At 43.5% G+C, this 23,458-nt stretch overlaps 1 protein-coding gene across 2 annotated transcripts in view; it reads right to left on the bottom strand.

Annotated features, from left to right (window-relative positions):
* zfpm2a (zinc finger protein, FOG family member 2a) overlaps positions 1 to 23,458 on the bottom strand; it is a 123,488-nt gene that overhangs the window by 52,060 nt on the left and 47,970 nt on the right. For both annotated transcript variants that reach the window (XM_040012721.1, XM_040012720.1), the window contains exon 4: positions 14,089 to 14,213. In XM_040012721.1, the coding sequence (XP_039868655.1) occupies positions 14,089 to 14,213 (125 nt within the window). The remainder of the gene's footprint in view (positions 1 to 14,088; positions 14,214 to 23,458) is intronic.

Here is a 23,458-nt window from a genome sequence, read left to right as displayed (position 1 = left end):
ATCTAATGAGGAGCTGCTGGACCAACAGGGAGAGAATGGACACTAGCCAGACCTTTATTTCCTCTACTACCTATCAGTTTTCCTATCTAACCTTTCATTGTTGGGTTTTTTGCTCTTCTTTTCATTTTTTTGTGAGAAGAGTTGGATTTTTCTGCTTGGTTACTCATCCGCCCAGTCATTTTGACAGGGCTTCGTCTTTGGTAGGCCCCGAGCCAACCAGGCTGAAGATCAGAGGGCTAAGGCCAGGACAGGGGACGGCGAGGACTTATCAAGGTCTACCAGCAGGGGTTTGCCTCCCTGTAGGGTGTCCGTCTTTTCTCTAAAGGAGGTGAAGCAACTGAGCCTCTGTGTTTCCTCCACTTCCCCTGCCAATTTGACCAAGAGGAAAGAGAAGAGAAAGGAAGCAGTTTGTTTTGAATAATGTATGATTTCAGAGTCTCGTTATCCTCGCCTTCTAACAAAGAGCTCAAACTAAAACCTCCTTAAAAAGAGACAACAAGGATATAATTTCTACAATTATAACTGTTGGAGGGACTGGGCAGCCATCAGCAACTGCCATCGAACCTCAATTTGAACTCACTTAGTACTGGAATACCAAGAGGACTATCAGGGGCTTGCAAATGGAAACAATCGAGGATTATCTCCAGCACTTCACAGGAAAGTTGTTTCAACATATCACAAGTTACAGCCATGACAGTGACAGATGGCAAAGCAGCTGGCACCACTCAACTTTGTTCCATGATTCTTTCTTTTTCCTCCTTCCTTCTTGTTCTTTGTCTTGCGCCTTTGCTGCAATGGAGGTCTGTTGTGTATTGAAGTGTTGGATAATCATTCATTTGGGAAGACATATTGCGCACTGTAAAACAAGGCGATATGTGTGAAGCCAGGGACTTCTGAGCTTCACTGTCGATGCCTGGCCGACTATTCTGTAAAGACTGGAAATCAGTCTTGTTTACTTTCTGGGTACTTGCTTTAAAGCAGGGTACATCTCAGGTAAAGAAGCATCTCCCTAAATCTGCTACAAGCAGTCGTTCAAATTCAGAAAACTCTCGAGATAAGTGTGTAAATGATAGTGAATGACTTATGCTATCCCAAATGGAACAGTTGTTCATGAATGTTAATGTTCATATCAAGCTGTTTGTGTGTGGTTACGACATACAGACACCATAAGCATGCAGATACTACAACTCCACAGTGTGACAGTTTGATATCCAGACAGTGCCTCCCTGATGGGCCACTGGAAGACAGCAAACACCCAGAGAGCTGCGAGGAAGGACATGGATACCCAGCTCACCCCTGAGCCCTGCGGGTGTGAAAAGTGGCCCCCCAGGACCTGGAGCTTCACTGGTCCTTTGAGTATCACTGATGCCTGCTCTGCTGCACGGAACGGTGACTGAGCAGGCTCTTCGAGGATGACAGTTACCTGTCTATGCATTACAGCTGCAGTATGCAGTTATAGCAGAGCAATCACATCTGGATTGTCTGCGAGGATGAAGTCATGCCATTATGTAGAATGTAATGTTTTTAAGCGTGAGACCTGGAGAACAGTCGAAATCAATTTCTGCTGTGTTTTAACTTTAAACTAAATACCAAAAAAAGACAGGACAGAATGAGGAATTTGTTTTGTGCAATGATCAAAACATGGATGTTCTTGAACCCAGACATATGCATCTACAGGTTAATAGTTTCAAAGAAACATTTATTAATGTGACAGCCACCATGCTGCTGCAGCACGAGACAGAGGAGACGGTATCTTAGTCCTTTGCTTGAAATAAAGCACCACTTCAGTTCATCATGCAACATCCTACTTAAATAATATCACTCAGTCAATATTAGCACATGGTCTTCTGAGTGATGAATCACTTAACATTACATATTGTTACTAGCAGAACAGTAAACAGTAAAAAGTGCCTTTCAGAAGGAAATCCTGCACTTTTCCTGCTTTGTAAAATAGGTTTTATCAGCATGGACAGTAGAGATTGTTTCTACCTTTGTGTGTGTGCAAAATTTGCCCCTGGTTTTCTACTTTGCAAATAACAATTATAATGAGCTTGAAACAGTTTAAACTTTAACCCCAAGGTAATCGAAGCACTCAGGGCAGTGACCCCCGAAACTGGGCAAGTGGCTCCAGCACATCCCAGGAGCGACATCTGAGATCTCTGCCCAGAAGAGCGCAGTCCTAGGACCAGCAAATATACTGTGCAGGACCCTCAAGCTCCCAAGCCTCTGGTAGAAGACCTGAATTTGAAAGATTAAGACTGCGTAGCGTATGCGTGTACAGGGGTGTGAAATCACTTTTTCACACAGGGCCATGTAGGCTTGGATTTTCCCCCCGCTTAATAATAAACACCTTCATTTAGAAACTGCATTTTGTGTTTACTTGTGTTGTCTTTGCCTAAACACTTTATCGCGCCTATGTATGTCTGTTCCCTCTTAGATCCGATCAATCGATCTGTATAAAACTTGGATAAAACTGTAAAAACTGTCAATGGTACCAGAACTATCAAAATCAATAATGCTTTTTTGAACGATGAGTATTATGTGTAGAGGCTGATCTCAAAACAAATGGCAACATTACGTGTGTGTTATGTGTACACTGTTGTTGGGTCACTTTTAATGTGTTGTGATGCGTATCTGTAAATGAGTGTTCCACAAATAGTAACCCTAAAACTATGTGTTTATTAGCCATTTGTATGTCGTTCCGCCTTTTTTGCCACCTGACTTTTTACAGTGATATAATGAAGATTAAAAAGTGCAATGATACAATGATGAATGCAATGATCAATCAACACACTTGCCTGTGTTTTAATTCATAAGCAAAGCACACTGGGCCTGGCAAAAACTGCCCGCACAGCAGGTTTTTGCTAGTATATATAACTGCATTTCTTCCAATGAATCATTTTTTCTTAATTTTCTAAATTAGATTACATGCTAATAATACTTCTGTACTGTAATACCACTTGTAAGACTATTAAAAACAGATGCCTCCACTGTGTGGTGTAATAAAAAGTATGACTTTTCCCTCTGGAACAGTGGTAGTAACATAAAGGCACTCTTAATTTGAAAATTGAGGTGGTAGCTGATCTTGAAGTTAAAGAATATGAGAAAAACATATTCCAGCAGCTTCTGCGGTAACTCCAACAAAGCAATAATCTATTCAGACATAAAAAAAAAAAGACTTTTTACCATTTCAAAACCAGATGTGCTATATTTGTCGAAATGCACCTCCACCAAAAGTAGAATAAATTATGCTGCAAATGGATCTGTGTTTTGAGGAAGTCGCAGTATCCTTGGCATGTTTGAGGGAGCCATGCAGCCATTAAAGCGAGCACAAAGCAAATCACCGAGTCCTGCTCTGCTTATCAGGGGACCTGCCATATCAGTTTGGGTAGTTGTGTTGTGATGTAAAGACAGCAAAATGTCAGGTTCACTTGTAGATCAAGTCAACCATGTATTATCTCGCAAACAGAGGAGCTCAGCTGTGGCCATAATAGCTCTTTTTTTTTTTTTTTTTTTTTTTTTCTAAATGACATCAGAAACAGCAGTATGCGACATTACGTGATGGCAGAGCTTCAGTTCATCCTTTGTCATTTTTTTTTTATTTTTTTTTTTAAATTTTTTATTTATTTATTTTTTTAATAAATAGGACAGGGGGAATGAATGAGAGAAAGAGGGGGAGAGAAAGAAAGAAAACCAAAGGGGAGAAGAGACGGTGAGAAGGGGGGGGAATAGAGAGAAAAAAAAAAACTCCTGGGTCACCTGTATGGAGAAAAAAAACAAACAAACAAAAAAACAAACAAACAGAGGAGACAGCAAACAACAAAGAGCAACATAATAATAGAGAAAACAAAGCACCATCACAATAAACTAGCTAGTCATAGATATCAATAGTTACTAAATAATAAACGATATTGTGCCGTACGCAAGATAGACAGCGCACAGTGTGCTTTGAGGCAGCAGCCAAGAAAGCTTTAGTCCGCGTCTGTGAATACCCATGTGTACACCTGTGTGCATACCTGTGTGGATCAGCATGCTTGCATTCCAAAGGTTTCTCCATGTAATGATCTGCTAGGGAGTGTGGGGGGGCCACAGCCCCGTCCTCCAGGGTGTGAAGCGGGTATGGAGGAGATCAAAACTCCAGACATCCAGAGGCCCCCAGAACACAAGGGACCATGGAAGACCAACAGAGGGGCAGCCACGCCACTGTTCCAGTAAGAGCTGAGGAGAGTCCCAGATGAGGGCTCGCCCAGCAGCCGCGGAGCAGAAGCCAGGGGGAGTTGCAGTGACGCGCCCGTGAGCTCCGCCGGCCCCCAGCTGTGCCTGAGTGACCGAGCCCCAGGCCGAGAGGCCGGGGGCACCCCACCTCCGAAGTGGTCCGAGCGAGCCCCAGGCTCCAGGCCCCGATAAGCGGCCGCCAAGGAGTGAGCCGGTGTGTACCCGGACGCCCACCCCCAGACACAAAGAACCACCAACACACCGACACCTGAGGGAGTCCGCCACCGGCAGGGGAAGTGGTGGTGGGTGGAGATAGGCCTCCATACCTTGGAGGGCCTGAGGTGTCCCCAGAGAGGTGGCGTCTGATACCCAACCTGACATATAGACACAGACATACAGGCACACACAGACACAAACATCCATTCCCACCCTCATGCTCTCATATGCACTCACTCCACACTCAACCAACGTGGAGACAGACATAAAGAGACACTGTACACACAATCACACTCCCCAAGCGTACTCTACAAACCGGGTCTAGGTACCCTTGCCCCTGGAGGGGGGAATTGCACCCAGACCCAGGTGGTGTTACCCTTTTCCCTGCGGTGGGGAGAGGCAGACCACCCCGACTCCGCAGCAGCAGGGAGGCCCCACAACCCAGACCGCAGTCGGACGGCCAACTCCTCCTACTAGCCCTCCCGCTCCAGCAGGCCGCAGAGAATGGGGGTGGGAGAAGACTCCAAACCTCCCTCCACCCGCTCATTGTAGTGTTGATGCATATGTGTTCTAAGGTGCAATTAAAACCCAGGAGGGCATGGAGCTACCTGCCAAGGAGCAGCAGGTAAGCACATAGTCCCTCCTGCTAGCCCTCAATGACTAAGTGTATTTAAAATTGAGAGGTGGGCAACGACGTCAGGGGTGAGGTATACACCCTGATGGTAATTTGGACTCCGTGATTGTGCCCACCCCCAAGATCCTATATGTATGTGTAATGAGAGTGTGAATAATGTGAATGTCTAAGTTGTGGGATAAAATTGAGGCAGAGGCAGCCAGAAGGGGACAGAGGGGGGGGTAGCCTCCTCTGCACCCTGGTGACATACCCCTACTCCAAGGCCCTGCATGTGTGGGTGGTTGTGGAGGAGCGGGAAGAGGGAGGCAGCTGGAGATGGGGAGGGAAGGAAGGGAGGGGCAGGTAACCCCTCCCTGGGGCCAGCTCCCCCGCTGACCCCAGTAGGCACTCCCACCCTTCGCGACCCGCCAGGGAAAGGGGGCCCAGGCCCATCAGACCGGGGCCCAGTGCAGTAGCGCCCCCCGGCTCCACAGAGCCCTGGACAGTCCACCCAACCCCACCACAGAGAAAACTGCACCCACCCCACCATCCACTCATCTTCCAGACTACATAAGACTGTAAACGCCCAGGCTGAGATCTTCCTCCACCTCTCCTGTATATCCCCCTCCTGCAGAGAGTTCCTGAAGAGAAGAAAGCTCCTGCAAGATGTGACCATCCCCCCCACCAGTTGAAGAGCCCCCCAGGCGGCTCGACGCACCGGCGGCACCCTGCTCCAGGGCCGGGCCCCCATGCACCCACCCGCCCACAACCCCGGCAACACACCAACCAGGACCCAAGCCCCCGAGGCCCGGCCCGGGCCCCAGCCCAGAGACGGAGCGCCCCCAGAACCTCACGCCCATCCCGGACCCACCCAGGGGCAGCCAGGTTGCCAGGTCAGTAACCCACGTCCGTCAGCACAGACCCTCCCCTAGCCCCGCTGCACGCAGCCGCGAGGAAACAGTCACCTGAGAGCCAACAGAGCCCCCAACCGGACGTGACCGCTACCCCGGGTAGCAATAATAGCAAAGCAATAATCTATTCAGACATAAAAAAAAAGACTTTTTACCATTTCAAAACCAGATGTGCTATATTTGTCGAAATGCACCTCCACCAAAAGTAGAATAAATTATGCTGCAAATGGATCTGTGTTTTGAGGAAGTCGCAGTATCCTTGGCATGTTTGAGGGAGCCATGCAGCCATTAAAGCGAGCACAAAGCAAATCACTGAGTCCTGCTCTGCTTATCAGGGGACCTGCCATATCAGTTTGGGTAGTTGTGTTGTGATGTAAAGACAGCAAAATGTCAGGTTCACTTGTAGATCAAGTCAACCATGTATTATCTCACAAACAGAGGAGCTCAGCTGTGGCCATAATAGCTCTGACTAGCTGACTGACTGAGTGCTTCACGGCTAATGCATGGAGCTGTGGGCGGCAATGAGTTCCAGCAAAGCACAAAGAAAGTTTGAAAGTAAAGCCTTGGAAACATATAAATAATAGGAAAAAAACCCACACCAAAAAACAATCGTTGTGTGTTTTTTCTGCCACTGCCTGCAACCAATTCTGCATTCTGCATTTGACTCACAAGCAGACATCAATGTCATGTTGATCTGTGTTAAAAAGCCCCGATTTAAAAAGCTACTTCAATGGAACGAGCTTGGATGTTTGGTCCTTTTCATGTAAGAACATGAAAACCATTGATAATGCCATCGATAAATATATGGATGACATTGAGCAAGGGAAAACAGGCCAGATAATTACCATTCTACCCATCTGAAGAGACCCCAGCCCTGATATTGGTTTAAACCCAAGAAATAATTGATGCATGCAATCACAAATTGGTTCTCCGCCTAAAATTTGGGCCCATTATTTCATTAGATGAAGCCACATTCTCCGTGCCAAAATTATTTGTGTGTCCAACACAGAAATTCAAATCCTGTTAGTCCCGATAATGTCGGCCGTTTCACAAACCATATCCAAGACAGTGTGACTTTCAGATAGAAAGTGCCGGCCACCTTTAAATGCAAACATAAATGACTTCTGATTCTTTTTCTTATTTTTTTTTAATAGTTTGTTTGTTTGCGTGCATGCATATCTGAGGCTGCGTGTGAATGTGTGTATGTGATTTAGCAGCTAAGCTACAGAGAGGTCCTATCCTGGGGTGCCTTCTTGCATATGTAATTGGATGTTACTGTAAATAATTGCCTGGGCATGTGCCAGTGTGATGATGGTGATGATTTGTATGTGTATGTTTGTGTACGTGTGTCGGCTCATGTGTGACTGTATGTGTGTAGAACACGCGTGCATCATTCTGTATGTTTGTGGGACTTTGCACGTATGTGTGTGTGTGTGTGTGTGTGTGTGTGTGCGTCTGCATGCGTGTGTGTGCGAGCGCATCTGCCCCATCCGTACTCCACTCTCAAGTCCCACTGATTCTCCTTTCCAGCCATGTTGAATCCTCTTTTCCTTATCAGGCGAGCCCAGGCCTGCATCAGGCTCTCCTTGCTATGACAGAGGCTACAACAATAGGCCTGCGATACCGCTGCTTAGCGCTGCGTTTCGGAGGGGAAACCTGCCACGGGCGCAGATTAACTACAACACACACACACACACAAAATAGATTGCAGCCTCCAAAACAAAACATTTTTCAGAATGCCTCCTCTTGATTAATGAAGCAATGACAAGAAGAAAAATATAATTTCTGAAACAGAAAAATCCACCACCACTTGTTAAAGTTTAGGGGTAGCTAACAATAAACATATTGGAGGGAGAGGGTGGGCAAAAGGGGTGAGATAAATGGCTTGAGTGATGGGCTGAATAATTTCAGGAGCATTTTTTTTTGCTTCTTCTTTTTTTTTTTTGTTTGGTTGCACAGCCACATATTCCTACCCTTGTACTAAATTACACAATAATCACACTCCATCGGTTGACAGCCTCTGCCTCTCTCTGTCCCAGGTGAAAATTAGGACAGTATCTTGACATTTTTGCTCTTCTGTAGTTACAAGCTAAAGCTCTCTGTTCACAGCCAAAAGTGGCGCGCAGTCTCCGGCGCATGCACGCGCCCTCCCACACACCAGCACATTCACAAACGCGCAAACGCTATGACCTAAACGCACACACACACTCAAGTGCACTCAAACATGGCGCCATGTGTAAGCGCACAGGCATTAAACGCTATGTTCTCATACAATCTTTTTAAAACTAAAATATGATTTTTGACCCGGATTCAGTGTGAGACCTGACACCAGCGGACATAAAAGAATTAATTAAGACTTCATTTTGTGCCTCTAACAGCTCTAAATGACAGAATAAGGCAAAAGAAAGAGTAATAGAAGTTGTCTTGCTCGCACTTAATAGTTCTCCAATGCTAGCTGTTTCCTTGAGGTGCTTTTAATCTAGAGGTTAAAAAGAACAATTCCACCGAGGCTCAGATATTGTAGATATACATACGAAACACTGTATCAGAATGATTCCAATGATGTATGTTTCAAGGGTAACATTATAACATCGGGCTCTATTCTTGTTGTGCTTAATTAGCCTGTAGCGCTTATTGACTTTTATAATGTCCTTGTTGCCTGCAGTCTTTGAAATTGTTCTCTTTGTATTAAGGACCTTGTATGAAACAGAGATTACAGTAGCAGATATGTTTGTATCATAAACCTAAGCTCACAGCATACGACAATATTAAGATAGAAAGCAAGATTAAAAAGAAAAAAAAACACAACTCCCCGACAGATCTTAAACTTTAATTAGGCAAGTCTTATGCATTTTAATTACTGTGTAATTTGTACTAAAAGGCCCTCAAAACACATAAAGAGCAGAATTCTATTGAATCCAGACTCATTACAGTTGCACCTTGACTAAGCCCCAGTAATTAGCATTGGTATGGCATTGTACAAGAGGCGGCAACACCCTCATCAACACACATTTACAACAGAGCTCTAAATCTGCTGCTCATTAATAGCCTGCCTCCCAATCAATTATTAACACCTACAATGGAAGCCAGGCTCACCGGGGCCAGGCCTCTTACTCCAGGCAAACCGTTGGCCACCTTCTCCTCCCGGTTCTGTCCAGCATAGGTAATTACCGCTTTTAAAGACACCTGCTACTCAATAGCTTCGACCCAGACTGTTAATTTAGCCCCCCGATTGCAGACATTTATGTCTGAGTGTCACTATTAATTTGCGTTAATTTGGAGAGTGTGAGAAAGCCGGGTGGAGGCGTTGTCGGCAGGCGGCTGAATGTGCTCGTCGCTCACCTGCACCAGGGCTGCGGCTGTAATTGGAGTCTAATGGTCTGATTGATCAGTGAGAGAAGTGAGGGATGAGACGGCGCTCTGGCAGCTTCATCAGTCAGAGAGAGAGGAGAGAGGAGGAGAGGAGGAGGAAGAGGAGCAGAGCGGGCAAAGCAGCTAACAACAGGAGCTCTGAGCCAACTCTTGGGTGCTTTATTCTTTTTTTATTATTTCTCCTGTTTTACTTTTTGTCCATTACTCAGTTTGACCCCTTCCGCTTCTGCCTTCACTTGTTTTGCAATGGTGCAAATTTTGGTATCGATCTGATACCAAGCAAATACAGGGCCAGTATTTCCGAGACCAATACCAATATGGATGCTTTTAACCTAAAAGACAGCTTGTAGAGGAGAGCAGCGTGTCATGATTTATAAGACGAATCATCATCAATTTGCAAATATTGAACACATTTCAATCACCACTCAATCACTGTGAATTTCCACAATGTTCACTTAGCACAACAACATACACCTTTCAGCTTTTCATGCATTCTGAAATGGAAATGAAATAGATGCAATTCAGGTGTTCTTCATACCTGACTTTTGAGGTATATCTTTATATTTTTTTATTCCAAATACATAATGCATTTAACACAATTCAGTGAGCTGCATACTGAACTTAGTGGAGAGACACAAAGTATTGATCGTATCGCGCATCGATCCAATATCAGTACCAACATTGGTATCGGTGCTATCGATATTTGGATCAATGCGTCCACCTCTACTTTGCAGAGTGTCCTGTCTGATGCTTAGCTTACAGGCCAGACTATCATCTGTCTTGCAGTGCAGTTTAACCATCATAATAAAACCATATGATATTTTTTTAAAAATATCAAATAAAATAATAACTGGTTCTATATTTGGGTTCAACTTTATACAGCCTGCAAGTGATCTAAGAGTGATACAAGAAAACATTTAACAGTGTTTAACACAGTGCAGTGTGATTGTGTTAACAGGTCTGCAACAGCAATAACTACAACTCCAGTCCCTCATGCCAAGCTGAGCCCCTGGGGTCTACAAACCTGCCACGGCCGACCCATCAGCTGTGAAATCTGCTTTCCTCTTTGATAAACGGTCGAGATGTGACCCTATCTCTGTCCTGCAGATGCCCAGATTTCCTGTCACGCTTTTTCCCTTCTGTTTTTTCCTGCTATTTCTCCCTCTGACTCGCTCTCTTTCTCTCTCTCGCTCCCCCTTTCATTCTTTCTTTCTACCTCTCTTTCCTGGCGTGCCTGGACAACTGCATGAAACGCTCCACTCGCTGTTCTTCCTCAGCATCATCCATCACTCTGCTCAGCTATTGAGGCCTGTCGTGCACGAGCCGCCAAACGCACATAGACTCCCACGCCATAGGCACAGGCAGCTCGGCCAGCTCCAGCGCCAGTTCCCATGTGCGTCCACGAGGGACCATTACACCCCCCCACGCCCCACTTAAATGGCTCTTCATGTGCCCAAAGTGCTCATCGTTCTGTCCAGATTAATGCAAACACATCTTATATTCACTGTATTTTCATTATTTACTGTAAGCCACTTTAAGGAGTCATTGCACTTTAGTCCCGCTCTGGGCGTCGTGCCAAGGATTGAGAAACGGACCTACGAGCCCACCGTACGCTGCGGCTCGACAAAAATAGCTTGACCTCTAAAAAGTCATACCTTAAGTGACGCGTGTGGATGATGGAATAAAATATGTTTGATTTTAGAGCGGCTCTATCAATATCTCACTAGCGGGTCATGTGTTTCAAGCATCAGAGAGGTGTCACTGCTGCCACATACCTGACTGCCTTCGGGTAATTCATTCACCTCTATGGTTTCAGAAAAATCTAAGAGAGTAAAAGGAGATTTAATAGTGTATGGAGGTCACACTTCATGAGAATGACTGAGTGTGGCTTCTAGCTGCGGTAGAGATCCATGAAGCAATAAGGCTTTATTTCTATCTCAAACGCATTCTATCCCCTTCTGACCCTGCTTTGCAGCACTGGCCACCCTGACATGCATCAAAACTAGCCGGCCTCTTTTACCCCCTTTCTCTTCTCCCTCCCCTCACACTTACATTTGTTATTTCAACTTTTCTCGCTCCAGGTGAGGCATCAGAGATTTGATCCTGTCTAGATGTTTTAAGATTTGCACAGCTCTCGTGCCTCCTACTGAAATAACTGAGATAAATGCAGCCCTGCGTGCAGGGACGTTTCCAAAGGCTGCTCGTTTAACAATGCAGCGGCTCGATAAGTAGAAGCTTGAATCTAAAGTAAAGAAATAAACTTAGGGTACTGTAAATGAGACCAATCCCTCGTGAAGTGCAAAATACTACAATTTTTGAGTTTCTGGCTCATTCTGCACCAAGAAAAAAGAGAAAAAAAGGAAAATCTAAAGTAAAAAGTTACACTGAACCCTAAAAGGAGGCTTGGTAAAACAAAACATGCCAGCTGGGTTGACCTAGCCTTTAATGAGCGATAGTGAGAAGCTGCTAACAGCCAGTACCCCATTTGAGAGATGAAACTTAGCAGAGGAGGAGGGCAAGTAGCAAAAGCATTGAAAGGGCTCCCATGAGAATAGACACACATGAGATCCTTAAAGGCAACGCGCAAGAGCTTCTTCCTCTGCTTTTAATTGCGATAGAGGTTTGGCATATTCTGTAACCCCTCCACAGCCTATTACAGGTGATGACCAGCACCTGCTCACTTAAAAAAAAAACCAACAACCTAAGGAGCGTCTGTACAGCAGTGATGAATTCCTCAGGGGGTAGTTCGTTAAGAACTTCTCATTCTAGCCAAGAGCAACAATCAGTTTATGCATCTTGTTCAGCAGCGAGTCTGATGAATGTGTAAAGTTTTTATCTGCTGGAAAAGCTCAACTAGCAAACAATTCAAGAAGATGCTTTATATGACGTCACTTGATGAGTCTGGAGGCGGGTCATTTGAGGGACAGTTGAAGGTTGATTTTGGATGCCTTTCAGTGAAATTCATGCAGCAGCTCATCGAGAAATATATGGAGTGTGTTACTTTGGAAGGCAACTTGAGGTGTTACTCTGTCAAATCACTTTTCCGCCCAAGGATAACTGGCTTTACCCTGAGAGAAGCCATATTTCATGGCTATAATACGGCCTGAGTTATTTAAAGCCACTGATGACTTCAAAACCATGAGGGGAGCTTAGAAAGCAGTCAAAAGTGTTCCGAAAATGATTTAATAAAGTTATGCGTTTAAGGAATCTGGGAGAATGGATGGCATGGCCTCTGAGTCTGAAATCCTCCTGGACTTATTCTTGTGTTTTTTTTCTCCTTTTAAACAAGATGAATGTAAGGCTGGTTTTGACTTTAATAGGAATTTCTTAATTAATCCAAATGCAGAATGGAATATCAAACCCACGGAGGGCTTGTCCCTCCACCAGAGCTGCAGGTCAACACGAGTCTCTGCTGGGATCTCCGAAACAAGAGCTATAAAGCTGCTGTGCGCAGAGTAACATCAAACATAATGGGCTGTGACTTCACTCAACTGAAGCCTGGACTGAGCTCCAAATCCACCAATTAAAATGTTTTGTCATAAAATATGCAGATTAAAGGGGTAAAACAGATGCACTTCAAAGGCTTATGTTGGGGGCCAGTTGGATCCCAAAAGAGTCACCTCGGTAGGTTCGAATGTCAGGGGAGATGCCATTAATACGGGCTTAGCTGTAAAACTTTCTAGTGATCAAGTCCCCATGGCTGCTAAGGGCAAAGTTTGACTAAATTTAGTGACCTAAGTTTAATCATGACATGACTCAACAATAAGAAAACAGGCTTTTACTGCAAACAAGTAGCATTTGGGTTAGGGGTTAGTCACTTTAGTTCACTATAGAGCCCTCAATGGATTTTTACAAAAATAACAATAATGCATTGTAAAGTATGCATCATTTTAAATGGCTCAGTAAGCCTATAAAATATATCATACAGTTTTGTTTAGCCAAATCTGGATATGAAATACAATTATTATTTAAGTCAGCATGACTATAGTGAAAATAGTTGGTTGTAGTCACTCATTCTTAAATTACATCTATTCTGCTAATCTTGGATAAACCATGTTCCAAAAAGGAGAAAAAGCCACTGCTCACTCGTTGGCTAATGACATGTCAATCATAAATCAAAGCTTCAAAAACAGAGAAACCAATGGGCGGCTACATCCAGCTTTTATACTGTCTGTGGTTGCAAAGCGGCTTGCAGATCACCTAATCTGCCTCCACTTCAGCTAAGCTTGACTTTGCGCCCTGACTAAATAAATGCTCTCTTCAATCTTGGACCTTAACTTATTTTATAATGTACAGCAAAATCTAGTAGGTAGCTAAAAATCTTGATTGTCAGATGACAACTGGCCCAGCTTTGATGTGGTACTGAAGCTCAGTCTTGTTTTTATCGCTTTCAACGACTGTTTTGTTTATATTTCACCGTAGGTACCAGAATGCCTTTGTTGCATCACTTTTTGATTATTGAAATGTTCCCTTTCCCTTCTAAACAAAAGCACACAAAGATCCCTGAAGTGTTGAGACACTGACATTTTGAATAGAGAGCAGAGCTGACTCACTGTTTTCTTTTAGGACTCTGGAACAGTGAGCCTGATCCCATTTAATTAAAATTTATTTGACACTTTATCTTCATTTCACTTCTTAAATCATACTTTTATTTTATAATATAGACTGTACTATCATTTTAGTGAGTTCTGCTCATATTTTACGGATGCTTTACAGCTAAATGTTTAACGTTTTACAGTAGTTGGCCAAACGAGAACTTACCAGTGTAGAGTTGTCAGTGCTCATTTCAATCTTCCCCTCAAAGGGTCCCCATGTTGTCCCCAAAGGGAGTTGCTGCCGGCTGTGGATACGACGCTCACCATCTTTAAGGAATGCGTCCAGCTCTCCTGAAAAAACACACCAGACGCCAAAGCAGTCAGCCATAATGCTCTATATGGCGCACAAGTTCTACATCAAGTCACAGCTATGTTCATTCATTCTTATTTTGGTTTAAACCTACATGTGCAATCCTTTTACTCCCTCAAAATAAAAGGAAAAAAAAGTAGAGGTTAAAATCCAAGCAGCTTCAAAGTGGATAAGCAAATCAAGCGAGCATCCATCTGATGGCGTTCCTCAGACACATGGTGTGCTAACCCTACTTGAAAGGTGTCTTGTGTAGAGATAATCTCTGTGAGACAGTGCAGGCTTACTGGCTGGTGAGAGCAGCGAGTGGCAGCCCTATTCCTGTTGTTCCAGGAAGGCAGGACCCTTGTTAGTGCTGTGCAGATCTTCAGTTAATTAACAGTGGAAACGGATAGCACTGTTAGTACTACCAGCACTCATCCCCCCAACCACCCAGCTATCTTATCTCTTAGATTCAGTGTACTCTTTTTGACGTGGTGATTAATCAAACAGTTATGATAAAACTCATGGCAGGCTGTGACATAGTTTACAGAGGAGGATGTTTCTCTGAGTGTGTGTGTGTGTTGCAAAGAGAAAGTATGCAGCTCTTAACTAGTTGCCTTGACAATTCTGAGAAGTGCTGCTGGATTCAAACATCTGTAGCAACATTTGGTCTCGCTTTATAGTCTCCATGGACACGAGAAGTTCAAATAATGTTCTTATCAGGCGTGAGTCATGTTTCAGAACTTCTTTAAGTAAGACTGAGGTGACCTTTGGGAAGTGCAAATTCAGGTCAGCTTCAGGCCATCAGCATGAAGCAAACCTGGTAAATATACCCCAGTGTGTCCGGACGAGTGATCATAATGCGTGTTATTAATATACAAACAGAACTCTACATGTGTTGTTAACACTGTGTCTCATAACCTGTTTGTTAACACATGAGGCTAAAAGGTATTCGGGGCATTTGGTTTGAAATGGGTTGGGTTGAAATGATCAGTGAACTTTACGATGTGTATGTGGTATAATGACCTATTCAGCCCTGTTCTACTCTGTAAATATCAACCATGTATCAGTGCCCGGCTATTGTGCTCCACCGTTAGGGCTCTATGGAAATGTGTGCTTATGTGAAGCTTTGCATGCATAAACATGGCTGAAACATCAGGCTCGTGTTACTGCCCACTAGAAAATCATGCCTTGGCGATCATCAAGAACAGTCGCAGCTGTGGCATTAAAAAGCTAAACGTCACCTCTGATAAAAAAAAAATCACTCCCCAGACCAAACCTCTGTTATAAGATTGAAACAGATGCCCTGGACATTTACTTATACTTATGAAATTGACCGTATAAAAACAAGATAATAATCTGGACTACATTATCTCATTCTCACCCTCCCTCTGTATCCTCTGCCCCCCTCCTCCCTTGTTCCTGCTGTTGCATGCTGTCCTCCTGGTGCTGCAGTGGAAGGTGGGTAAGCTCATTACAGAGAAATAATTAAACATTGGTGCACAGCTGGTCGTCATCACTGAGAGCAACAGCCACCGCTTGATGCATTCTGTTTGTCCTCAGATAAGACCCACGGCCTTTAACCGCTTGGATGCAAGTTCCTGTTTAGCCCCGCTTGACACACAGCTCAAGCCATCCCCAGCCAACAACTCTGATTCCTTTCTCCTTCTCTTTCTCTTCTCTGGGTGGATGGATGGGGGGGTGATTGGAGTAAAAAGAAGAAAAAAAAAGGGGGTAACGGGTAGCGTTAGGCGTGAGAAAGAGGAGGGGGGTAAAGAGGGTACGATTCAATTTGTGTGGTTTGTGGTCCACCATGTTTAGGTGCCAGTTGTGTGCATCTCACACCAAATGTTGCCTGAGGACCTTGGCTCACAGATGGCTTGTCACATCTGTTGCAGATACTAGTGGAAGATCTCCACAAAAACACCCATGGATGAATAATGAGTCCCCTTCATGGGCTGTCTGTGTCTCTATGGGCATTTACAGGTTTGTGAATGTTGCAAGGCAAAAAAAAAAAGGAAAATAAACTAAAATAAATAAATAAATAAGTTATATTGACAGATGTGTTCTGTCATCAACTACTAGCTGCTGACAACTTTTGTAATTACGGTTGCATAAACTCTTTATGTCACAGTGATAATTCAATTTCTTACGAGCCCCCAAATCCCAACTCTATTACCTATACTCATTACAAATAAATTTAGAACAAATACAGAAGTCACACTGTTTAACCCGTCAAACTGCGAGCGGCAGACTGAACTAAGAGGAAAGCTCATAATGGGCTATTAGGAGATTTAACAAACCCAGCGCCTGTGTTCTCTCTCTTCAGTGTTTTCCTCATCATCCAATTCTCAAATGCCACACACTTGGCAAAACACGAGCTCGTGATGTGGCTCGAGAGCCCCCCCCCCCCTCCGAATCCCCAACCAAAACCTCACCACAACCTTTATCCACAACCACCACCACCCCCACCCAACCACCACCCCACCCTCGATAAGATCATCATCTGTCGCTAGACTCTAGGGTCTGTTCCTGCACTCCACAGATACTTGGCAGACCAATGAATGTCCCTTTGTGTGGAGAGATCTTCCTCAGATAGCACCCAAGATGCTCCACACTGGCATCTGTTTGTTTTTTTTGTTTTTTTAATGTGTGCATGTGTGTCCTGTCTTTCTTTTCTGCTCTGGTGCAAAGAAATGGGGAACCTCGTCTCCCTCTCTCCCATCTCCGGTGTACGACTGAATGCTAATGAGTTTCTCAGTGGCAGGATGCCAGCCTGCTATGATGTGAAGAATAAATGGGTGTGGACCATTGACAGACAGAGGTGAACTGCCACTTTCTACTTTTGAATAATGTTATTACATCTAATGAAACTCTTTTCAACAATCCCTTAACATGCAATTCACCTTTTTTTTATTTCTCCATTATGTTGGGGAAAATGATCTTATTCCACCACCTGACAATTTCACATTTGCATTCCATTCTGTATTAGCTTGTTACAGATCTTTATTACAGCTATACGACGTTCACAGAGGTTAATACATTCAAAACGAAAGCTGTGTTTTATAGGGCTGCGCTAGGGGTGTGAGGATAAGCATGGACTGGCAGTAAGTGTTACGCTGAATATGAAAGATTGCGTATATTGATATCGTATCAATAATACCCATGTGATACATTTGTAAATTATTCTTTTTGTGTGGTTTTGTATAGTTATGGATTGTCTCATACCTTCTGTGTATCTGTATTTGGTTTTTAATCAATTTTACAAAAAAAGATACAGATGTGATTATTTTTGATTTTCTTTAAATTTGCTGACTATGATAACGTGATATAGTGACAGGCTTAGGGTGAACTGATTTCCACTAGTTTGTCCACTGCAGTCTTGGGTAGGCTATGTAATTCTTGCATATCACTTTATAAATACTTCCTCTTACTATGTTTGATTGCATAGTGCTTATTTTATTTGATATGATATTTGTTATGTGAGTTTTACATGTTTAAAATTAATCTTTTTTGTGTAATTCTACAAGATGACAACAGGTTTGACTTACAAATTACAGGAGTATTTCCCTAGAGTGATCTGGGCCCACTTGTCTCTTTGGAGGGAGGAGGATCTGAAATTCAATCCAAGTTTGTGTTTTTCATGATTACTTTTAAGAATTTCTTCCTAGATTGGAGGGGACACACTTCCATGATGGTCATGTACACATCTACAGGGCAGGATGGAGAGGTTACCAGTCAAATGGGTGACTGGTTTACAGGGGGATTCTGGACCAACAGTGTTTGTGATTTTCTTTGTGAAAACACTAAAATAACTAAACGTCCCTTAAGAAGAGCTACAGATAGTTCAAAAGACTTGAGGAATCACTGCGGCTGTGCTAGTGACCCAGTGTTTTTTTCCTTTAATTTGTCATCTGTCTGTAATTCAAGGCTCCAACTGAAATTTTCATCCACCCTATACTTTAAAATTCAATGACTGATTCGCATTTTAGTACAAATGTTTCTATTAATGCACAAGACGTTCAGACCTGAATTTTCTTAATGTAATTTCTGGCCTGGAGTGGGGCCTCTGCTAATGGTCAGAAATGACAAATGACATCATCATCATCTCGCTGAAGCATATTAACATTTGTTAAAGAACCGGGATCCGCTCGAGGTATTTTCCATGTGAATTTAACTTCTGTAACTAGTTCAAAGAACAAACTTACTTTGAGGAAAAGAAATTACCCGCAGCACTAAAATAGCCATTCCAGTCTCTGGTCTACTTCACCTTTATCCAGTTAGTGCGAGTATATTAACAGTAAAGGCAGATGTTGCGGGAAAAACAAGGAACGACAGAGTCGAAACAAGAGGGGAAACTGTGCTTGAGCCCCGCACAGCAGGCGATCCTTCTTGATATCAAGCAGCGCCTCTGAATCAAGGCAAACAAATGGCTGCTGTTCAAAGTTCAATAACCTGTGCGTGGCAATTCACAGATGTCCCACTGAATCCAAGTCATCTCCACTGATAGGCCATGCTATAGAGCCAGCAAATGGGCTATAAATTAATATACCATGAGAGCGGCATATGGGGTGAAATGGAACGCAGTGTATCAGTTCAACAAAAGGTGCCACATCTTTAAAGCAGATATGTGATATGAAATTTTACAGCTGAAGGAGAAATGTCACAGAGCTTTGATAAGAGAGCAACGAACTTTCTCCCCCCTCCTACCCAAACCCTATTATCAGGTCCAAGTGAGCAAAATGCATCATTTATAACCCAGAGCCCACACTATTATCTTTGAAAAAGGCACTTGTGTTAACACAACTGCGGACCCCCACCACCAGCAGCACCACCTCGTCTTCCCCTGTCCTCACCCCGCCCCTCCGCCCTCCCCAAACCCGCCCTAACCCTGCCTACATGTGGCCGCGCTTGGCCTTGAGCAGCGGGGAGAACGTTTGCTGGGGAGCAAGTTTCCAGGCAACCACATGAGTTTGGCCACAGCGGGAGGGGGGGGGGGAGTGTGGAGGGGGTGAAGGAGAGAGGGCTTAGTAGGGGGGATTCACCCCTTCAGGTCAGGCTTGTTTTCAGGCAGTGGATGGCTTGAGGGGAAAGAGTTAAACAAGCCAAAGGGATTAGGGCATTTTAGCTGTGACACTCCACACAGGCTGAGCAGGGGGCTAGGGGGTGGCTGTGGAGGTCGTTTGGATGGAAGTCTCCGAGCCTCTAGTTGTTGATACATGCAACAATGCCCATGAAGTACCGTTTTTTAAAAAGACAGATGTAATTATGGGTGTTTCAACTCAGTCTCCTGATAAGACGACTGATTGCACACATTATGCTTTTTACAATATCCGCTCTAAAACCTAACCTGACTTAGATTTAGGCTGCGCCAAATAATTATGTTTAAGGTGAGGCAGCTAGCACACATTGTTAAGGCTGGGGAGAGGGCTTGTTTAAAATAAAGAGAGCATCTTATCTGCTTTCTTACTGTTTTTGCCTTTTAGGGTAGACCGAGTTACAGCTGAAAAAGAGGGACAGTCGAAAAACCTCAAATAATTGTACATGTGCAACAAGTCAGATCAGTCATTTTTGCCCTGCACATGAGCATGCTGTTTGAATGTGGGAAATCTGAAGTAGGCAAGCGTCAGTGTAAGTAAGGTAAGTATTTCATGTCACCATGTCATTTTCATGTGGGTTTTTTCACTGTTTAACTTGAAGTGGGATCATTGTCATCTTCATTCTGTGCTTTAAAGGCTAACGTATGTCATGCCGTGGTGTCATTCAAGGTTAATGGACAATTAAGAGTAATGTGCAGTGTGGCCAGCTGGCTAAAAACGAGATGCAATTTCTCAACTGTACCTGTGGTAGAATCCAATTGCGTTGAATAGTGTTTAATTGAATTGTTTAACATTGCTGCTTAAAAGTCAAACATGTGGTTGAATGTAAAAATCGCTGATTGAAGCCAGAACCACATATGCCACCACTGTGAATGGCTTAAGTGACAGCCTAATTCAGTAGATGAATGAACTACTGTTATTTTTAATGGTTTAGTAGGCTATTGTTATGTGGTTGTAGCCTCCAGTGTTATTATTACTGTTTGCAATTGCTCTTTAAATGAATAAGTTTAAAAAGTTGCTCAATAGAAAGAAAATAATGAATTGAAATACAATTAAATATTTGTGCGTATGCAATTCCTGTTCAGCATTTTACAAATTACTGTTGCTCAATAAATACAATTAATTAAAATCATATATTTTTTTGTTAACTTCAGTTTTTTAAAGGCTTTTTTGTTTGCGCTGAATTGCTTAGGTAGCATTGTGGATGGGTGTTTCAAGTGCACCATGCTACTGCTTTATGTGTACCCAGCATGGATACACTTAAAACATCCATGCACTTTGGAAACCATAAACTACTTAAGGATATTGTTATTTAATGTTACCTTTGTAGTGTAGGAAGGAAGGAAACATCATATGAAAATTAAACTTGTTTTCATTCGCTAGCTTTGGTGTGGTAGTACCAAAAGTAAAACGAGTACCAACTGCATTCAGTCTACCTCAAGTTTATGGCTATAGGTAGCATCCAGTTAGCATAGCTTGTCATAAAGATGGAAAGCAGAGCAAAACCTAGCCAGCTGCTTCAAGGTGGATTTAGTTTAGTTCAGTTTTCCCAAATAGTTTTTTCCCTGTTTCCAGGCTCCATGGTAACCTGTAACCATAGACTGTATGTAAAAAGTGGACATAGACTTAGCTTGGTCAGCAATTGGCATCTGTAGACTTTCTAGCTGTATCGCACAGATACAGATACCTGCTAGTTAGTAAGTCACACTCAAAATAGCCTTTTGTTTGTGAGAATTTCACACAGCAAAACTGAAGCACGGGCCTCTTGGACAGGGTTAGTGCAGCTATTCATTTGTGTTCAAATTGCATGACAATGTATCTAGTGGTCTAGTTCGATGACTCGAAATAACTGAGGTGAAGCTTTCAGAACAGATGCCAGCTGTATCTACCTATGTTGGCCCCTAGTACTGAAAACGGTTTTGTCTCTTTTACTGAGAGAAATATCTTTAAGTCTTAATATAAAAAGTTAAGAAAAAAGTCTGGGGGATTGGTTTGTTTTTGGAGGTGGCCTCTAGTGGCCAAGTGAGGAAATGCACTCTGTTTGGAACTTAAATTAAGTGTGTTGAGCTTTCAGCTCAACACACTTTATTGTGTAGCCACTTTATTGCAAGTTGTGGAAGTAATCCTAGGGATACCGGACATAGTGTTTATGTGGGGATCCAAGACTAAGGGTCATTTCATACTCATGATTTTTGATCTCGTTTTTAAACTGCAGCAATTAAAACAACAAAGAAAAAGGGAACGTTTAGAAAAGTATAGCGGCATGTGCGCACACACTCACTCACACACACAAAAGTTTCAGTCCTCTAGTACATTATCAACACAGAGACTGGTGTTTGGTGTCATTGAACAATTGAAATATACCAGCTGTCAAGCACGCCGTCTCATCAAAAGCCAGGCGAAGTTAGCAGGAGGCTGGCTGACAACAATCTCTGAGACATCCATCTTTAGAGAAGCAGTGCAATTTCTATTGATAGCATGTAAAGCGAGACGGGAAAACTTAAAGAATGACTGTCCTCGCGCAGAGATATCGCCGTATCGCCGACAACATCTAGAGGACACACACCACTCATGCTGGAATCTGATTATTTTAAATGCTTTTCTTTAAAATTTCAGAACCATCAAAAGGACATTACTCTACCTGAGTGTGTCAGGACGGATGAGTAAGTGATTGTATGTGAATAGGGAATGCACGCACTCGAGACAGAAGGATAACAAGATTTTAGGAGCAGAAGAAAGATGCTGTTCTGTTGGTTCAGTCTTGTCACAAACAGTGTCATAAAGAGTTATACTTTTCCATAACTATAGGTGGAGATTGCTTTCAAAAATATGGCCGTGTAAAAAAATACTTTAACAACTTTTTTTGTTAGCAAGGAAAACAAGTAAACATTGCTACCTTCTTGATATTCTGCAGTTAATTGACAAGGATGCTATTTTTAAAGTACTCCTGAATCTCCTCCCAAGTCAATTACCAGCCTGCAACTTCCCCTGAGTAACAGGGAATTCAGTTTTTTCTTTTTCCTGGGTGACCTAGTTGTCTTTTGTGAGTAGGTTTTAGCCGGAGCAGTTTGACAGTCAACAGATAAGATGGATTAAGCTTTTTTTTTTTTTTCATCCAGTTTTGATGTGAACAGCGTAAAAGCGGGTTAAATCATTGAGTTTCAGGAGTATTTTTAAATGCCTGGAGATAGCGCGATAAAGGAGCTAAACCTAAGACTTGGGCCGGGAAGGTCAAGGTCGCGGCTTTGGAGAGCAGCTACCCGGCGACGGGGGCCGGGTTTCGTCTCTCTCGGAGCGGGCTGAGCGCTGGAGCCGAGCCCACCTCTCATCACTCCCAGAAAAGCTACACGGAAAGAAGTGAAACAAAATCCGGCGAGAGCTCGACGGGCGGCATCAAAGAGCAGCGCACCCTTGCCTTGTGTGGGTGTGCAGAAGGGGAGCGCGTGTGTGTGTGTGAGTGAGAGTGGAGATGTGTGTATGTGTGAATGTGTGTGTTAGAGGGGTATGGGGAGGGGTAGCTCCTCTTTGCATTTTGTGTGCATGCATGAATGAGGTGTTATAGTGTGTGTCTGCCTGTGTCTGTGTGAGCACTGTAAAATATCATTCCTCCATGAGCAACTAGCTCCATAATTATGTTTTGATTATTTGCGAATGCTAAAATAAAACAGCAATTAATCTGCTGATGTAAAACAGAAAATAGAAGTGCGACGCACATATTAAACAACCCAGTTTACAGCGATATTAAAAACAAAATCACATTTTGTGAATATCATTTGTTCAACGTCCCCCCCCCCCCACCAACACCCGCGTCACCACCTCCACCACCACATCCTTCTCTTCCCACCTCCCCAAAGACCTGATCCGAGGCGTGCTTAACATGCGCATAGGAGCTGACAGCCGTACAGTCACGTGACGTAGCTCAGCCAATCCTGAATACATTTGAATTTTTAAGCCGCGCAGCGATGAAGCCACTTGAGCAAAAGAAAAGGTGAAGGGGCGACTGAAATAAACAAATCAGAGCGATACGCCCGGGTCGACGCGCCGGTGCAACATGCCCGTTTATCACGTGTCACATCTGGTCGACACTGAGAGGTTTGTTGTTTTGTTTCTTCCTCTTCGGTTTGGAAAAATATTTCTGAGGGGACATA

This window comes from Simochromis diagramma, unplaced genomic scaffold (genome assembly GCF_900408965.1).
Source record: "Simochromis diagramma unplaced genomic scaffold, fSimDia1.1 OVJJ01000618.1, whole genome shotgun sequence".
Lineage (NCBI taxonomy): Eukaryota > Metazoa > Chordata > Actinopteri > Cichliformes > Cichlidae > Simochromis > Simochromis diagramma.
The sequence above is the reverse complement of the archived record's forward strand: the minus strand, read 5'-3'. Positions and strand labels throughout refer to the sequence as shown.